The following is a 19,703-nucleotide window of genomic DNA, read 5'->3' as shown; positions in this document are numbered from 1 at the left end:
TCCACTCTATGCATTTTGTAATAATACAGCAACATTTTTTAACTGACCGTATTTGCCAGAAAATAAGTCGCATGCACATGAGTGCAAGTCACACCGGATCATGTTGAGAGAGAAAGGCGTCATAATTATTTGTATTTTTTTTATATTAGCCTATTCAGCAATAGTGTAAAAGACCTGTAAATAAAATACAGCATTTAGCCTACATGATAAACACTATTAACATGTAGGCTATGTGTTGCCTATTTTACTTTCCCTTATGACAAATGAATGCAAAAAACAACAAGAATGAAAAATAAGTATGTAGGCTAGGCTATAATAAAATAATATATTGGCTACAGACTCTAAAAATAGCCTATATTGTGCCCTTTATAAACGCCAAGCCTAAACAAATTTATTTAAATCGAAACGGTCGCGCATCTCTCATTCAGTCAAAAGTTTTCATTGCAATGTAACATGTGGATGCTAACTATTAATATAAAGAAGGCTTCATACTTCAGTCGAGTCCCAAAATACACGTAGGCCTATAGGCTAAATCAGCGTCTTCACAGCAAGGGAAATGTTTGGAGTGGGACTGTGTGTGGCACAGCTTGCCCTTTATATTGTACAACAGACCAATTAAATTATGCAGAATAACTTTTTATATGTTTGGTTGACTGTGTTTCATTTTGATAATGAACAGTCTGCGATATGAAGCAACGCCAGAACTGATACTATGTTGTGTGAGAGCGCGATGCGCGAGCGCCATCTCTTGGATTTGTTCCACTGCTGGGAAATAACTTAATACTCTGTTATTTAGTCATACAGATAATATGACATCATCCGAAACAGTAAAATGTATATTTTTATTTGTGTACATTCAAAATGACTACAAAATATCATGCCATTGAAAAATAAATAAAACAACATGATGCGCGTCTCGGTCTCTTTAGATCTTTCTGGCGCTCACCAAAAATGAACCAAAATACAGAGAATAGCCTTCTTGGCGCGCCTACTTTTGAAAGTCAACATTTAGATTATTTAACATTAAATGCATGATATAGCCTATGCCTGAGTCACTTTGGAATAAATCAGAGCGTGTTTCATGATAAAACGTGACTTAGCCTATACAGTCGAGAAAATAGGCAAATTCAGACCAACTGCTGGTCTACACAGAGAGAAAGCCCTGTCTAAGCTCTTCTGATGTGCCGAGCCATTCGTTAGTCTAGTTGTTTGATGAGAAAATTAAATGTAGCCTATAGTTGCAATACACGCGTTTTGTAAGCTCCGTGCAACTGCTGCAGCGGACTATTATTACTAGAATATTAGAAGAAATCTAATACTCAAGCTGTTTTCTCATTTTTCTACTCTTAATATTAAATAAAAAAACGACTGAACGAAAGATACACGGATTCTCTTGAACCACCACCGCGTTTGCGGCAGAAAACTACTGCAGTGCAGCCAAAATGCTCTGTTCGACTTATCTGAGATCCTTTACTCTTCCCTGTGGATGACCTGTGACCTACTTTCTGTAAGATCTGAATTTTTGAACTTGAATTTTTGAACTTGAATTTTAGAACTTGAATTTTTGAACTTGAATTTTTGAACTTGAATTTTAGAAAACTGAATTTGAAGTTCCGAATTTCTTCATCTTGAAAACTTGAATCTGTATTTTTTTAAACTGAATATTTGCACTATACGAATTCAGAACAAAAAAACTAGCTGTTTGAAAATACATGTCTATAAAATTCAGCCATAAAAACATTTCAATTTGTTAAATTTCAAACGTTCAATATTCGTTTAAAAAAAATCAAATTCAGAACTATTTAAACTACCACCTAAAATTCAATTTAGTTAGATTACACTTGCAAATAATTCAAATTTACACAATTCAAATTCAAATCATTTTGTCATATTATAAGCTCCATAGATTTGCGCATGCGTCTATTCAATGAAGAAATGAGAAGGAAAGTGAAACGCTACTGTTTGTTTACTGGAAGAAAGTTACTGATCAAAAAGGAATCGTTTTCCATCCATCCTTTAATTTAGCATCTAGCTGGAAGGCGAACAGGTATTTTGTGGAGTTTGTGTTGTTTAATTTTCAGATAATTTGTAAATGTATTTCCTGAATGTTATCAAGTTTCAGAGTTAGCTAGCATGCTAGCGCTAGCGCGTGCTATGCTCATCCTATGTACCAGCAAGTTAAAAGTGAAACATGTTAATATTAAGTGAATGATTTTATGTTTTATGTCATGATTTCAGCTCTTACGGTGTGTCTATGGTTACACTGTGAATAAATGGGTTGGAATACCCCACCATAGCCCATCAGTTATGATCATTGAGTGCATCGACTGAATAAATTCCGGCTGGAATGCTACAGTAAGAGCTTATTCCCCCTGCATCATCCTGCTGCCACTCTGCACCACGGAACCACAAGGACAAGTCACGGGGCTGTGTTGCTATTCGTCTGGTGTTGATGACAACGGACATTTCATGGAGCAACTCGGCACCATTCTACGGGTCTTGTAGACAAAGGGACTTTATGATCATTGTGCAGCTGGCTTAATGGTTTGATGTGACGGTCAGACAAGGTATGGAACATTTCATTTAATCAATAAGGAACAATTCATCTTCAACAAGAACATTGACTCTCATCGGTAGCGGTTAAAGAAGAAAAGGATGTCAATTACTGAGGACATTTACTGATTTAAGACACTACGGACATAAAGTAAAATAAGTGAAGTGACTTTGTTTATTTGCATCTACCATCACTACTGTTCAGTTCCCAACTATCCTTTCTATTCACCATAAAAAAAAGGGGTTTAATGTGTAATGGTACAATCTTAATAGTAAATTCATTTCTTATCTAGAAAAAGAGGTTGATATTACAATGTCCGTCAGTAACAGATGGCAGCTTACGTTTATTAAGTTATTTTCTTCCGAGCTGTGTGTTATCTGCTCTTATGTCAGTTTGGTATAAATAAAAAAAAAAAAGGCAAAAACTCTCTTTTCCTTCGCTTATGTAGTCTACAAGTTAAAGTAAAAACAAACAGTTCATTAACTAAGGTCTATTATGGAAGAACTAAATATGAAGGAAATGGAAAATTCATCTTCACAAACAGATCTAGAGAATCAAATAGACAGCCTGCAGAAGAAAATCAGAAAGCTTAAAGCTTCTCTTGAGAATACACTAGAGACTACCGAGATAGACCATTTAAAGAAGGAAATTCAAAACAAAGAAGAAACACTGAGTAGTTTACAAAGGGAACTTAGAGAAGGCCTCCGACGCTCAACCCGAGCAAAGATCCCAACTCCAAAAATGCTCGAAATGCAACAAGAAGAGACAAGGAAAAAGGAAAGAAAATTCATCTCAACATACGAAAGATGGAAGATTCGAGCCCGAGAGTCAAGAGAGCAGCTCAAGTCGGATATCAGTAAAGGTGAGCTGGCGTCTTTGATGGACACTTTAGAGAAGGAAAAAGAGGCTGTGTTAAACACTTACCTTGAAATACGAAAACACAACACACCTACACCAGAATTAAGACGCCATGTTGATAGTTGTGAGGCAGTTACAGCAGAAATTATGAGAGTTAGCTATGAGAGAATGTCAGGCATCGATGGAGATTATGATGCAGACCAAGTACAACGACGCCTCAAAGAGCTATTGAAGAGCAGCTATGCACGCTCCATCTACGGATCCACTGCTTCTCGAGCGTCCAAATCAGTCCGCAGTCATGAAAGCACCACCTTAACACTCAAACGGGTGGATGCTGCGGCAGAGCTAGCGGCTAAAGAAGTTGAGTTTGAAGGCTTGCTGGAAGTAGAGAAACAAAGGGAGAAAATAGAGGATCAACAAAGGCAAATAGAGGAAGGACAAAGGAAAATGGAAGTAGAAAAGCGCAGACTAGAACGCCTTCAGGTAGAAAAGGATTTAAAGGCTGCTCGGGCCAGACTGCTAGTCTACAGCCAGGGAGCATCACAGGAAGGCAGTGTCCATTCTTCTAATAGTTCAGTAGAAAATCCACCTGGCCTCCCTAGTATCAGCCATCAAACTCCCAACGTCACAGCATCATCACCTGATGTAAACATGTCGTCCCTTGCCCGAGCCTTGCAAGATAGTATGGCTTTAAATAGACTTCCAGTGCCAGAGCCATCGGTTTTCAACGGTGACCCCATCCAGTATATTGAGTGGAAAACCTCTTTCATGTCACTCATTGACACAAAGGCCATCTCCCCAGCTGACAAACTTTATTATTTGAGGAAGTATGTTGGCGGCCCTGCTCGTAAGACACTGGAAGGAACTTTCTATAGAAACGACAGCGAGGCTTATAAGGATGCATGGAACAAACTGGATGACAGATATGGCCAAGCCTTTACTATACAGAGAGCCTTCAGAGACAAGCTTGCTGATTGGCCAAAAATCCAACCAAGGGATTCAGAAGGATTAAGAGACTTTTCAGACTTCTTAAACGCCTGTCAAGATGCAATGAAACATGTAAAGAGCCTCAAAATACTGAACGACTGTGAAGAGAATAAGAAGCTAGTCCGCAAACTACCGGAGTGGACCGCGTCTCACTGGAACAGGAAGGCTACGGAAGCCTTAAGAAAGAACAAAGAATTCCCCAGCTTCCAAGACTTTGCCACGTTTATGGCGATGGAGGCAGAGATTGCTTGCAATCCGATCACCTCAGCTTATGCCCTCCGCAACTCCGAGTCGAGCACTACAAAGCAAAGCAACAGGGAACCTAAAAGGAACAAGGCAAGCGTTCTGAGTACTCAGACTGAGGCAGACGGTGACAAGTTTCAGCCAGTGAACGGAAAGGAAAGGCCGACTTGCGCCTTCTGTCAAAACAATCAGCACAGGCTACATGGATGCCCCAAGTTCATCGCTAAAACCCTGGAGGAGCGACGAGAATTTGTCAGACAACATAAGCTCTGCTATGGCTGTACCAAACCTGGCCATAGTGCAAAGGACTGCCGACATCGACATTCATGCAACACTTGTAAGGGCAAACATCCCACTTGTTTGCACGACAACAACTATGTAAAGAGGGAAAGGGCCCCACCTCAGGAAAACACTGGCCCAATAGAAGCTGCTGCGACTTCAATGTCAGTGAATACTGAGCAGTCTACCAACACATCAATGATTGTGCCTGTGTGGGTGTCAAAAAATGATGCAGGAACGGAAAAACTGGTCTACGCCCTGCTGGACTCCCAAAGTGACACAACATTTATCGACCAGGAAGTGAGCAATGCTCTAAAGGTGGAGTCCTGTCCAGTTAGACTCAAGTTAACGACCATGATTGGACGCAACGTGATGGTGAAAAGCCAAAGGGTCTCAGGGCTTCGTGTGCGAGGTTATCGCTCCTCCCTCCTCATCGACCTTCCTCCCATTTACACCAAGGATTGTATCCCGGTAAACCGCGCCCATATTCCAACATGCGAGACAGCCAGAAAATGGAATCATCTCTCCAAAGTCATAGATGAAATTCCACCACTACAGGATTGTGAGGTTGGTCTGTTAATAGGATATAACTGTGCACAGGCAATGGCACCAAGAGACGTAATATCAGGAGGAAATGAAGAGCCTTATGCAGTTCGAACCGACTTAGGATGGAGTATAGTGGGGTGCTCTTCACCATCCCTTGACACTCCAAGTATAGCGGGACAGTGTTTCAGGGTTGTTGTCAAGGAGCTCCCACCAGTCACCCCTGCAGATGCCATTCGCATTCTGGAGTCTGACTTTAAGGATGACAAAGAAGATGGCAAATCAGTGTCTCAGGAAGACATCCTGTTTTTGGACAAACTCAAGAACGGCATCAAGAAAAACAGCCAAGGTCATTATGAGATGCCGCTACCTTTTAAGGAGAGACCCACCTTACCCGACAACAAACAACTCGCAGTCATGCGTCTGAGCCATCTCAAGAGGAAGTTGTTAAGGGACGAAAGGTACAAAGAACAGTACATCAGGTTCATGGAGGAAGTCATAGAAAAGGGTGATGCAGTGGAGGTCTGTGATGAAGGGAAGGAGGGAGAAAAATGGTACATACCTCATCACGGCGTATACCACACCAAGAAGCCAGACAAACTACGTGTGGTATTTGACTGCTCTGCCAAGTACAAGGGAACCAGTCTGAATGATCATCTGCTCACTGGACCTGACTTGATGAACAATCTCAACGGTGTCCTCCTTCGCTTCAGGCTGCACTCCACTGCACTGATGTGCGACATAGAAAAAATGTTTCACCAATTCCAAGTAAGAGAGTTGGATCAGGACTACCTGCGTTTCCTTTGGTGGAAGAAAGGAGATCTCAGTGCACAGCCCAGAGAATACCGGATGAAGGTGCATATCTTTGGCGCAGCCTCATCACCTGGTTGCGCGAACTATGGCTTGAAACACCTGGCCACAGAGAACAGAGACCTCTATCCGCTAGGTTCCCAGTTCATTATGACAGATTTTTACGTTGACGATGGGGTCGCAAGTACAGATAGTACAGAGAAGGCCATTCAGCTGGCCGAAGAAGCCAGAAAACTTTGTGCCCTAGGTGGTCTTAGGCTCCACAAGTTTGTGTCCAACAACCGAGCTGTCTTGGAAAGCATACCACCCTCCGAACGTGCATCTGATATGAAAGACCTCAACCTTACTTTTGATGACCTACCTTCAGAAAGAACATTGGGTATCAAATGGAACACTGAATCAGACTGCCTGAAGTTCAGTGTCAATCTCAAAGACCAGCCTGCAACGCGTGGAGGTATTCTGTCCATGGTTGCTTCCTTGTATGACCCCTTAGGGTTTGTAGCCCCATTCTCGCTCATCGGAAAGGGAGTGCTGCAGGAAATGTGCCGACGTGGAGCGGGCTGGGATGACCCTCTGGCTAATGAACTTCGTCCACGGTGGGAGAGATGGAAAAATGACCTTGCCAACCTTGAGAGGATAAACATACCTCGGAGTTATGCACCCGCAGACTTCGGAAAGGTTACTAAACGGGAGTTACATCACTTCTCTGACGCAAGCATGACTGGATATGGACAGTGTTCATATCTAAGACTTAGAAACAATGAAGGAAACATCCACTGTGCCCTAGTCATGGCAAAATCTCGGGTTGCTCCAACGAAGATCATCACAATCCCAAGATTAGAGTTAACAGCTGCAGTCATCTCAGTGAAAACCAGCAATGTTCTGAAGGAGGAGCTTGGATACACTGACATGGAGGAGTATTTCTGGACCGATTCCAAGGTTGTTTTAGGATATATTAACAACGAGGCTCGGCGTTTCCACACGTTCGTGGCCAACCGTATCCAGAAAATACACCTCAACACAACTCAAGGGCAATGGAGATACGTCCCTACTGACCAAAATCCGGCGGATCATGCTTCTAGAGGCCTCTCCATCAATGAGCTGATATCATCAGATTGGTTTACTGGCCCAGCATTTTTATGGGAAAAGGAAATCGGCCTCTCGGAAGAAGTCATCTCAGAACTGCCAGTGGGAGATCCGGAAGTGAAGGGAGCTCAGACCCTAAGCACTGAAACTAGAGAGCAAAACTCTCTGACGGATCGGCTGTCAGGATTCTCATCCTGGTCTCGGGCTGTCCGTGCGGTGGCGCGCATCCTTCGATGGATCAACAAGGATAAATCAAATGGTCTTTCAACAGTAAAAGAAAGAGAGGACGCAGAGTGCCTCATCATCAAAGACCTACAGAGACAAACTTATTCAGAGGAACTGAAGCTGCTGAAGAAAGGCGGTCGGCTACCACTACACAATAAGCTACATCGCTTTAACATCTTCCTGGACAAGGATGGTGTAATCAAAGTGGGAGGACGACTCTGTGATGCAAATCTCCCTTATGCAGTCAAACACCCTTCGATCATTCCGAAGGAACATCACATCACGAAGATGATCATTGCACACTGTCATGACAATGCTAAACATCAGGGCAAGGGAATGACCATCAACGCGATCAGGACAAAGGGTTACTGGATATCAGGGGTCGGTCGGGCGGTGGCATCTCATCTTCGCCAATGTGTCATTTGTCGAAAGCTCCGGAGACATACAGAAGAGCAAAAAATGGCCGATCTCCCTCGAGAGCGTGTGGACCCATCTCCACCCTTTACATACTGTGGAATGGACTGCTTTGGACCCTTTTTCAGCAAGCAAGGACGCAGTGAGCGCAAGAGATATGGCCTTCTCTTCACCTGCTTCTCATCTAGAGCAATTCATATTGAAATGCTGGAGGACCTGTCAACCGACTCCTTCATAAATGGACTTCGCTGTTTCATTGCTTTACGTGGGGCTGTGCGGCAGATTAAATCTGATCAAGGCACCAATTTCCTAGGAGCCAAAAATGAACTGAGGGAAGCTCTCAAGGAAGTAGATGGTGACAAACTGGCAAACTATCTCTCAGAGAATCAGTGTGACTTCATCATGAATGCTCCCGGTTCAAGCCACGCTGGTGGAGTGTGGGAGCGTCAAATTAGAACGGTCAGGAGTGTCCTCAACTCGACCCTCGCGCTCTCTCCTGGAGGCCTCCCAGATGCTTCCCTCCGAGCATTCTTCTATGAAGCAATGACGATAGTTAACAGCCGTCCACTCACTGTTGAAAACCTCAACGATCCCAACAGTCTTGAGCCACTTACCCCTAACCACCTACTTACCATGAAGTCTACCTTGGCCCTTCCCCCCCCTGGCAAGTTCATCAGAGAAGACATGTATGCGAAAAAGAGATGGCGCCACGTTCAATACTTGGCCGAGCAGTTCTGGAGCCGTTGGCGAAAAGAGTATTTGTCCAACATTGCCCTCAGACAATGCTGGCACACCCCAAAGAGAAACCTACAGATGGGAGATATAGTCATGATGAAAGATGAAGACTTGCCGAGAAATGAGTGGAGGTTGGGCAGAGTCGTAGAAACGACAATGGACCGAGATGGACTGGTTAGGAGAGTAAAGATATGTCTCGGTGACAGAAAACTCAGCAAAAATGGTGAACGTCTCACCAAGCAGTCAGTGCTTGAACGTCCAGTACAGAAACTGGTGTTGTTACTAGATAGTGACTAATTAGTTATTTGTGTGCATACCTTGCCCCCTTGAGAAATGTTTTAATTTTATTTTTGAAATTTCTGACACTCCTTGTATACCATTTTTCTGGATATTGGTCATTTTGTGTTTGGAAATCATTGGTGTTCACTCTTCCCACGGTCATTAAGCTGTGATATTTGAGACACCAATAATTTGGTGGGAGTGTAAATGTTTTAAATGATATTGCTCAGAATTTAATATCCCTAAGCGAATTTTACTTTATAATGTTCACATGGCTTTTATTGTGAAGACAGTGATGTGGTTTCCCTTTCATGCGCGATTTGCGCATGCGTCTATTCAATGAAGAAATGAGAAGGAAAGTGAAACGCTACTGTTTGTTTACTGGAAGAAAGTTACTGATCAAAAAGGAATCGTTTTCCATCCATCCTTTAATTTAGCATCTAGCTGGAAGGCGAACAGGTATTTTGTGGAGTTTGTGTTGTTTAATTTTCAGATAATTTGTAAATGTATTTCCTGAATGTTATCAAGTTTCAGAGTTAGCTAGCATGCTAGCGCTAGCGCGTGCTATGCTCATCCTATGTACCAGCAAGTTAAAAGTGAAACATGTTAATATTAAGTGAATGATTTTATGTTTTATGTCATGATTTCAGCTCTTACGGTGTGTCTATGGTTACACTGTGAATAAATGGGTTGGAATACCCCACCATAGCCCATCAGTTATGATCATTGAGTGCATCGACTGAATAAATTCCGGCTGGAATGCTACATTTATAAAGCATTAATAGACATTAATAAGCAGTTTATAAATACAGCAATAAATGCTTTTAATAATTGTATTTTTATACTTTATTAATGGTCAATTTATCATTTCTAAATTATGTATTACATTATTTACAAAGCAGTTATTTAGGAGTTGTCAGTGGTTCATAAGATCATTTAGAAAGTGCAAGTAAATGGTTAATAATCTATTTAAATGTACATTTATTCATCTTATTTCGACATATAGTACTAGTTACTCAGTGTGTTAATACATGCTTTATTCATGCACTGATTACTGAGGCTTGAATACAGTAAAGTACAGTAATCCTCAAGCACTCTCGATCAGCTCTGTGAAGAGAACTGGAGAGATGTGGAGAGCAGCGTTCACCATGAGGAGGAGGAGTGACTGCGGGTCCAGTTGATGTCGTGTGGCCTTGATAACACACCTGCTGTTCTCCATCCTTCATTAATCAAACCCTCCATGTTCTGCTCCAGTGTGTGAGAGCTTACTGTGATGACAAGCATCAGTTTTGATTTCATGGTGTCTTCAAAAAGGCTGTGTGTGCGCGCGCGCGCGCGTGTGTGTGTGTGTGTGTGTGTGTGTGTGTGTGTGTCTGCAGTGGACATAAAAATATGTTATGTATATAAGGCATGTAAATCAAATAAAAATAGAAATCATAAAAAAAAACATTCGAAAAATTCCCCATATGCATAATTCCCCATGTCAACTCCATCAGACACAACAGAGTTGACAAAATTGAATATTTTTCCATCTTAACCATGTGTTATACAGTGGAACAATGTTTCCCTCAGTAGTAGCTGCCTTAATAAACATAAGACAAATGGCAAGATTTATCCAATAACAACTGACAGAAATGATCCCACTGGGAAGACGGATGTTAAAGCATGTTTGTCCCTCAGCAGTCAGTGACATAATAATAATATGCAGGGGTAGACTAACACAGCTAACACACAACATGAAGAATAAAACAGGATATGGAAGCTATGGGAAAACAAAAAGGTAACTGTGACTTTTTTTATTTTGCAATTCTTGCTAGTTTATATCGCATAATTCTGGGAAGAAAAGTCGGAATTGCGAGATATTAGGCTTGTTTGAGATGAGCAAAATCTGCGCAGAACCAGAGCCCGTCTACGGAGAGCCTGCCTCTCCCTAATAAGTCCTATTGTACCGAATTTTGGTTGTAGTTCCACCAGAGTTCCACTGGGGGGCGCTCGCCATGAGTGCAAAATGAATGGGAGTCAATGGGGCTAGACGGCTAAATTTGTCTCTTTCACCCGATTGCCGTTGAGAAATCTCAGATTTGATTGTAGGTTTTGCAAGTTCAACATGGGTTATAGGTCGAAAGTTGAATGAACGAGTACTTATGTTCTTTCGATTTCTTACAGGTTGAGTTGTTGTTGCCCATAACACGCTAGCATTCTGCTAATGAACGCTGATTGGTCAGTGAAGGACTGATTACGACCAGAGATACAGCTTGATGGCATCGTGGCATCCGAAGCGGGACCAGAAACAAACAAAACAAAAACTCTTCTAGCACGTGTATTTCCCTGTGTCAGCTGTGTTGTCGATGCCTCGAGAGAAAAGAAAGTGCAGAGCGCGAAAGCACCAAAGTGACTGAAGGATCGCCGTAAAGCAGTATCTCTGGTCGTACGATGTGTATGACGTCATTGACACTTTAAAATACTTTTTAAATCAAATAAGTGACTCAAAAAAATCTAACACCCAGCAATGTGTAATTTCTTTGCATCCCCTTTCGAAAACAACATTCAAATTACTCGACAAAAAATTATATCCTGAGAAAAGTGGATTTTGAGAGCAATATCTCCATAGACCTCCATTCATTCTGCACTCGTCCTGTGAGCGCCCTCATATGGAATCAGAGTGGAACTGCAACCAGTTCAGAAGCCGGAAGTTTACTGAGAGTGAAACTTCTCGCCATATTAGACATTAGGTGTGTTCGACATCGGCTGCGGCTGGATGTAACCGATCGGCGAGAGTAGCCGCGTGCAGGCGGGGAGGAGCTGCAAACGGAGACGTGAAGTCGGACACTTTCTGGTTCCCGTAGTGACCGCTCACGTGGTGTTTGCATACTTTACCACAGCTGCAGTGAAATAAATGCAATATTTGCCAAATAATACACAGATGTTTCATTTCATGAGACATGTTCATTCAATACTTTATGTACTGCTTCATACAGCGTCTGTTTGAACAAGAATAAAGTTCAACATAAGCAACTATCAATGAAGTGGAGTCTACGTTTTTTAAGCAGTTTTAATTTGATAAACATGACACAACATGACAACGACATGAAAAGAGTGTTCACTGTTATAATAAACTGATTTGAGAGCATTAGAGGAACTAAAGGTGTTCGAATAAACACGAAACACACGTGATCGTTGTCATGCGGTGAATCCGGCCAATCGTGGAACAGCTGTGTCGTCATCAGCCCTCCTGCAGCCCAGTGCAGCCGCTCTTGAGAAGCTGCGCTGGCTGAGTTCTCCGGCTACTCTCGAAACGCTCTCGCGGTACTTTGATGCCATACGTCACAGTCACGTGGCGTCGGCGCTGTATCAAGTCGGACAAAATTTCTAACCGGCATGCACTGCTTCAAGTCAGCCGCCGATCGTTCTGCGCAGAGCTGCATGAAGTCGAACAAGCCCATTCTCTGGCAGAACCGATCACCGGTGATCAGCGCGAGATGCATGCCGGTTAGAAATGTGTCCGAGTGCGGTCCGCCTGGCTCTGATGTCATGCTGACGTATGTCAAAAATCTCTCGCGAGCGCAAGGCACACCTGTCGGATTCTGCAGTCGAGCGCAGTTGCTCTTCACTGACTGCGCTGATCAAAAGCATGATGGGAAACGACTTGCTGACGACACAGCTTAATGTTCATTAAACAACCGTGATGTATGACTCTATCTGTGTGTTCCTACTACTTGTATCGCAATGATTTAATAAAGATTTAAATAAATAAATTTAAAAAAAACAACAACAACCGTGATGTATTGTTCTCTTTTAAAATGTTTGATTTTAAAACTCTGATATCATGTTTTATGTATGTGTGAATATTCCCAAACTATCTAACAGTGCGATCTCTATGGATTATGCAATGTATTTTTTATAAAAAAAGAAAAGAAAAGAAAAAACACATGTCTGTATTAAAGAAAAAAGACTGATAAACATGTATTTGGAATGGAATTAAATAATAGGCTACTTTGGGTGTCTTGTTCATTATATTTATTTTCATATAAAAGCAACAGAACTTAAATTCCATCCAGTTTATTAGCAACACTGTGCACGAGCGTGAATCCCGCGATATCCATCTTTGATCTCACAGCTGTCAGATCCACTGCGTGAAGAGCGAACTGTCCGGCTTGCCTGCGCTTTTTTCACTCCTCCCCTCACTGCAGCCGCCTACTCTCGCATACATTTCAGGCGAGGCGAGGCGCATCTCAAACAAGCCTAGTGACTCCCAATTGCAAGAAAACAGTCAGAATTGTGAGATAAAAAAAAATAAAATCGCAATTACAATTTTAATTGTATATTCTATGGCAGAAACGAGCTTCCATAGATTCAAGAGTGGACTGGTCATAAAAAAGGAACTTCATTCTCAAATTTAAGGACATTTTTATTTTAAATAAAAACCCCTGATGCACAAAAGGAAATCAAAATGAGAAATGGGAAACTGAGAGTATTTCACTTCTTAAAGAAAATAACATTTGTCTGATAAAAACAAAAACAAATTATCATCGCAGACACTGCAGACTGAATACCAAGATCATGATGTATCATGATAAATATCCACGCATGCACTCGCTGGGAGACATACACAAACCGATTCAATTTATTTGTTTTTATTTATTTCTCAGAAGTGTTTCATTGACCATTCTCCTGAATTACACGGCATCCTGAATCCACCTTTCATTTCTTTGAAAGAGACATTTTTTCACGGAACACAAATATTGATTGCACATAATATAACCATCAGCTGTTACTAGCAAACTACAGTCCAACACAGTGTTTAATAAAGACACTGTTTTAAGAATTAACAAGGTGGCTTGGATGAGTTTGAAGTTCAGTGTATGAAAAGGAAACAGGCCTATTAGAAAGAGCGATGTATATTAGGCCTATGTGTGACCGTACATGTCGTACGTGGGTTAACTGAAACAGCCTATAGTCGTTACTATAGGTGTGCGTCACTTCTGATCAAGGGGTTGTGTCTTCCCGTAGTCGCAGTGAAGCCAACTTAGCAATTTAGTTTTTAAAGATTTAGCAACTTTTCAGACTACCTCTGCATCTTGAGTAAGGTTTGAGTAAATCAGCCGAGAGTTCAGGGTATACAGTATGTGACAGTAAGTTCTGCAATACCGCTCAGATCATTGTTGAGATTTCAGTTTGTGGGGATTCTGTTTTGTTTTTTCCAGTAGGATTGTGTTGCATGCTTTGTTGTATGTGGGTTTCAGTTCAATTCAGTTCATCCTTATTTATTCATTATTATTTATCAAGCAATTCAATCTTTGCTGCCCCCTCTTACACAAAGCTTCAGTATTTGGAGAAAAATACTATTTGTTATCTATACTTGTTCTGTTCAACACTCTCAAACCCCACTCCATTAATACTTGTTTTCTTATTCTGAATATATTTCCTCCTAGAGCTAAAATCAATAGTCATCTCCTTCGTTTTAAGAACATGTTGTTTTAAAAAAGCATTCTGACACCAAATATTAAAATCATCAACCACAGGGACCGTGCATTGAATCAATAGGCTAACAATTAGAGAACATTTTTGTCATCAGAACATTTTATAATATGCCTATTTCTAAAACTACTCCTACAATAAATTGTGTACAAGATAAATAATAAAAGAGAGAGGACATATCATTGAGGTGACCCAGGAGATGACACCAGCCATTCAGACACTCTCTATTCTCTGCACAAGGAAATCTAAAATCCATCCTACAAGTCTAAAATCCAACTTAAATTCATTAATGAGTTTCTCGACTAAAATATGTGGCTGAATGGTATTGAAAGCAGATGAAAAATCAATAAAAAGTAATTTAGCAAATGTTTTCAGCTTATCCAAATGCTGAAGTGCTGAATGTAAGAGAGTTACTGCATCCTCTACACCTCGCTTAAGGCCAATTTATACTTCTGCGTCGAGTGTACGCCGTAGTGTACGTCGTAGGGTACGCACGTAGGCGACGCCGTCGTGAGCATTTATACTTCTGCGAATGTCTGTGTTGCTCTGCAGTTACACCGCCGAAACGCTAGTTGGCGCGGGTGGGTTTTAATGTTCCAGTTCCACTGTGTTTACATTCCTCGCGGCTGTTTTGAGTTTAGGTTTCTACGAGCAATGGCGACTGAAGGAGTCATACAGATGGCTGTATTTCCGCACTTCTTCAAGCAATCTCTCGGTCACTTGGTTTATTTCCATGGCTCTTCACTGATCTTCGGAATTTAAAAATGGCGGGCGGGCGCTGCAGAGTGCAGAAGATCATTCCGGAAATGGGTAGGAGGAAACGCGATGCTATCCAGCCGACCAATCACAGATCTTGCGGTCCGCGTCGCCGCGACGCGTAGTTACATTTTTGAGGAGGTGCGCGTCAGGGTACGGCGAAGGGTACGACGTATGGTACACGTCAATGCGTATGCTACGCCGTACCTTCTACGCGCACCCGACGCAGAAGTATAAATTGGCCTTTAGCCCTATACGCAAACTGAAGGGCATCTAGAAAACTTAGCATAATTTCTCTCTTTACTAATTTTTCAAAACATTTCATAACTAAAGATGTAGGCGCCACAGGTCTAAAGTCCTCTAATGTCTGTGCATTATGGTTTTTTGGCACTGGAATCACTGTAGACGGGTTGAAGGTACTTTTGTTGTTGAAGGGACAGGGCAAAAATCTCATGAAATATTGGTCCTAACCGCTCATTCCCTAAGTAATCGACCCCATATATAATCAGGCCCAGGTGCCTTCCTCATTTTACACTGTTTAAAAAATGTTATCACATCCCCCACATTAAAAAGGACACAATCATGCTCCCCGTTTACACATTCATTTTTCAAACCCTCAATTTCCTGTTTAAAATCGGCCTTTGCTCAACAAACATGTTGAGCTAATTACATTACTGCAATTACTTTATTATCTCTGTTATATTTAACATTGTTAACTCTTATTTCAGTCGTAACAGTGTATAAACGCATTCTATCTACCACTATCTTTACAATCACGACCGAAAACAAAATCCACATTCAATCTTCATCACTGTCTCAGCCCCTCAGCGAGCGCCTTGGACAGCGTAGTGACCAGGCCATGAGTCAAAGAAATACAAATTAGAGAACAGGGATTAGATGAGTAATTCAATACAATATTGTAGCAAAGTTAAAGTTCAGGAAAGAAGGAGGCCGGAACCGGCGAACGTTCAACACATCTTTAATATCAAAATAACAAACAACAAACCCAGAGTAAAGCGACAGCCCCTCATGGACGACTGCTGCACAGACAGAAACAAAACACAACATAAATAGTCCAGGCCTGGTCCTCTCTCGTCCTTCACTTTCATCACTTCTCCTTTTATCCTCATGGGACTCCGGACCGGTGTTGTGCACATTCTCATTAGCACTCGCGCCACCGGCCTCGCTCCATTCCCACTCGGGACCGGTGTTGTGCACATTCTCATTAGCACTCGCGCCACCGGCCTCGCTCCATTCCCACAGCTCTCGGCCCCGCCCCGCTTGCCACATACCCCATCGCCCCTTCAGGACACACTCGCCCCTGCGAGTAAAGACAGACGAGGGAGAGAAAAGAAGACAGAAGGATGAGGAGAGACTGAGACAAAAGAAGGGAGAGAGGAAAATCTTGGTCTGGTTCCACACTGCTGTTCGGTCCTCAACCAGCCGAGAAGCCCTCACTCATGATGCCTCAGATACAGTCCAATAACATGATGATTCAAATCCCTGACGTTTGTGTCTCGAGAGGTAAGCCCATAATCCAGAACAGTGGTTATTGTATTTAGTGACCGTCCATTTGTTTGCCATGCTGCTCCCTTCACACAGGTGTGTTTCCTGTTACACATGACAGGCCAACCATATATATTTCTTAAAGACATACACACTTAAAATAATAAGAGGCATAAAATGGACCTTTCAAACCTTTATTATATAACTGTCAAAACTCTATTATACATAAAATCATTATGATACATAAAGCCTCTTGTGTGACAGTGTCACGCTGGGGTAATTCAGAAAGGGCAGACAGGATTCTTTGAATGCTCAGGAATGGTTGTACCCTGGTAACAATATAAGCTGCACGCTTCACAGTGTGCCAGCCTGTCCGATCAATCCAAGGACACTACATCCAATTTAAATCATAAGCCTCAATAATTTCTTCAGTTTTATTTAATATATACAGTTCGCCTCTCAGAGCTGATATACGATGGGATAACGGAGAAGAATGCGATCTGAAAAGGAGGATTTGAACAGCTATATCCCCCATACTTACACTGTTATCAGACAGGTTTCTTTTGTCATTTTGCCTGGCCCAATCAGGCAATGGTGGGCGGAGTTAGTGTATGGCCTCTGCCGAAATGCTACTCTATTGTAAATATGCTCTTAGTGTAAATATACCTCTTTTTTCCCCTTTTTTTGAGACAGATGAAAGATTACATTCTTTTACATACATTTATAACAGTATGTTGTCCTACAATGTTGGAGTTTTGGGGGTTTGTGTTTAGGAGAACAGTTTAACTGAAAAATATCTAATTTGGCTCATTTGCATATTCATAGAACCACGCATACTAAATAAGGCAAGGGTGTCAAGTTACATTCAAGATATTTTAAGACATGAAGACATTTTTTCAAGGAAAAATTGTGGTGATCAAAGATGAGTTTAAAGAGATAAATTATTGACCTCAGGGGGACAAGCAATAATTTCTCAAAAGCCAGGAAAGTAAATACTCAAATATTCTGCTCTTAAGTTTACTTAATTGAATTAAACAAAGCATTTGAGTTAAGTTTGCCTTTTATTTTATTTTTAATAAAACCTTTTTTTGAAGTGGAATCAGTCTCCACAACTGAATTTGAAATTCATCCAAAGATTGATTGGTTATAGTGACTATGTATTGCTTTAATAGCATTATCCGTTTGATGACCTTCCATTCATACCAATGGCAACTGGTCAGGTTAGGGTTGCTATCTTTGCTCATGGATACAAAAAAATTATCTCTTGATCCATATAAATACCATGTGACTAATCATTCTGGAGCCTCGAGGTAAATGTCATCATGACAGTGACTGGCTGTAGTGGCATCACAGAAACACATGAGTTGTATAACTTGAAAATCAGCAAAAAGGGAGAACAATACAGATTATTTCAGACTTTTAAGGTATTTTAGACTCACTAGACACTGTCAAAACATCTACTTTAAAATAATGACCTTGAGCAAGTCCTTAGTTATGAATTTGAAATGCACATGGGTTTCAACTAAGCAGGGTGTGTGATGTCTTGGAGTGTTAGTTGAAATGCATTGCTGAACAGAAAACCCTTAGTAAATGAGAAGCCATATGCCCCACGTAAGCCACTTTCTTGTGTCAGTTTGATTGCCTGATGCAATAAATGATGACTTTCGTCAAATAGATCTCACATAATGTCCAATTTGGAGAACGGTTTGATGCTCAGAGATGCTGTCATTCCACTACATTTGTTCCAGGGCATGCAATACATTTCTTCCTGATATTTCAACACAGAGTTGAAATAGAAAACCCTTGAGGAGTCGGCAAGCAGTTTCATGTTCTCAAAGAGCAAAAGAAGCTGGGGTTGAGCTTCAGAGATGGAGCGTTACATCATTGTCGCATAATTTAGGGCATCAAACACTTGCAAACCTTCAAGTGATCAGAGAGCATTTTTTAGAGCCCTGCAGCATCTTGTTCTTCTCTCACTTCTGTTCCCTGAAACCACAGACTGTCACATCTGCTGAGATGTTCTTTATGTCTTTAGTTTAAGTCTTTAATGATGTTATGAATTATGAAGTCCATTGTTCATATTCTTAGTCTTGTTCACTCTTTCCTGCTCCTCATGTTCCTGTTATTTTCTGCTTTGATTTATTGCAGATATTAATTATTCACCTATTAGTTCAGGTGTATTCATAGCCATATTTCTGGTCAATATTTGTGTGACCAATATCCACTGAGGGCAAGTTGATGGAACCTACAATACCAGTCAACAGTTTGGAATAATTGAATTCTTTGTAATGTTTTTGACAGAATTCTGTGATGGTGAAATGAGGCTTTCCTCTCAGCTGTATCCTGAAGTAGTTCATCGCTCTCCTGCAAAGGACAGTGCACACTGACGACATCGTGTGGTCAAACAGTGGACTCGCCGCCTTTGTGTCCCAGAGGTCCCAGACATTATTGTGATTGTTTCATATAATAAATCAGTCACTTTGTACTCAGAAACCACAAAGGCAACAAAAAGTGTCAGTGTTGATGTAGATCTGTGAAGGGTTGCCTGAGTGGAGATATGGGCTAAATCACATGCCCTGATTTGAAGTTTTAAAGGCCCAACAAATCAATTTTAATTTAACCTTACAGTCCCCCTGTGGTGAAAATCCAGGTTTTAATGTTGTTTATGTGTCTATGTGGTGTTTTTAATCTGCTTTAAGACAAAGCATGTGTAAGTTCATAAGTCGACAGCATTGCTGAGTATTTTCTCCTTAAAACTGCAGTGAACCAAAGACAGTCTCAAACACACGCTTTGAAATCGCTGGTGTTTCTGACGTCACAAACTACCTTGTAACCAATCAGATCAACGTGTGATCGTCAACCAGTGGATCTCTGAGCTGAGTGAGTGAGTGGAGGCGGGGCTCATTTGCATATTCATAGAACCGTGCATACTAAATGAGGCAAGGGTGTC

At 41.4% G+C, this 19,703-nt stretch overlaps 1 protein-coding gene across 2 annotated transcripts; it reads left to right on the top strand.

Annotated features, from left to right (window-relative positions):
* The first annotated feature begins 1,912 nt into the window (after positions 1-1,912).
* On the top strand, positions 1,913-9,721 carry LOC309500630 (uncharacterized protein). Of its 2 annotated transcripts, none has more exons than XR_014206641.1 (2): positions 1,913-9,472; positions 9,664-9,721. XR_014206641.1 is itself a non-coding variant. In XM_082172287.1 (2 exons), exon 2 carries the CDS (start codon positions 3,050-3,052, stop codon positions 9,029-9,031), a length of 5,982 nt encoding a protein of 1,993 aa, XP_082028413.1. In that variant the 5' UTR covers positions 1,913-2,047; positions 2,239-3,049; the 3' UTR covers positions 9,032-9,721. The 2 variants fall into 2 exon arrangements, 1 of the variants encoding a protein (XP_082028413.1); XM_082172287.1 differs by having other exon boundaries at positions 1,913-2,047; positions 2,239-9,721.
* Positions 9,722-19,703: the final 9,982 nt, after the last annotated feature.

Source organism: Leuciscus leuciscus, assembly GCF_965113295.1.
Source record: "Leuciscus leuciscus genome assembly, chromosome: 6".
Classification (NCBI taxonomy): domain Eukaryota; kingdom Metazoa; phylum Chordata; class Actinopteri; order Cypriniformes; family Leuciscidae; genus Leuciscus; species Leuciscus leuciscus.
This window is presented reverse-complemented; position numbering and strand designations above follow the sequence as displayed.

Bases quoted from the DNA above. Each gene is read 5' to 3' on its own strand.
- LOC309500630 (XM_082172287.1), top strand. From the start codon at position 3,050: ATGGAAGAACTAAATATGAAGGAAATGGAAAATTCATCTTCACAAACA.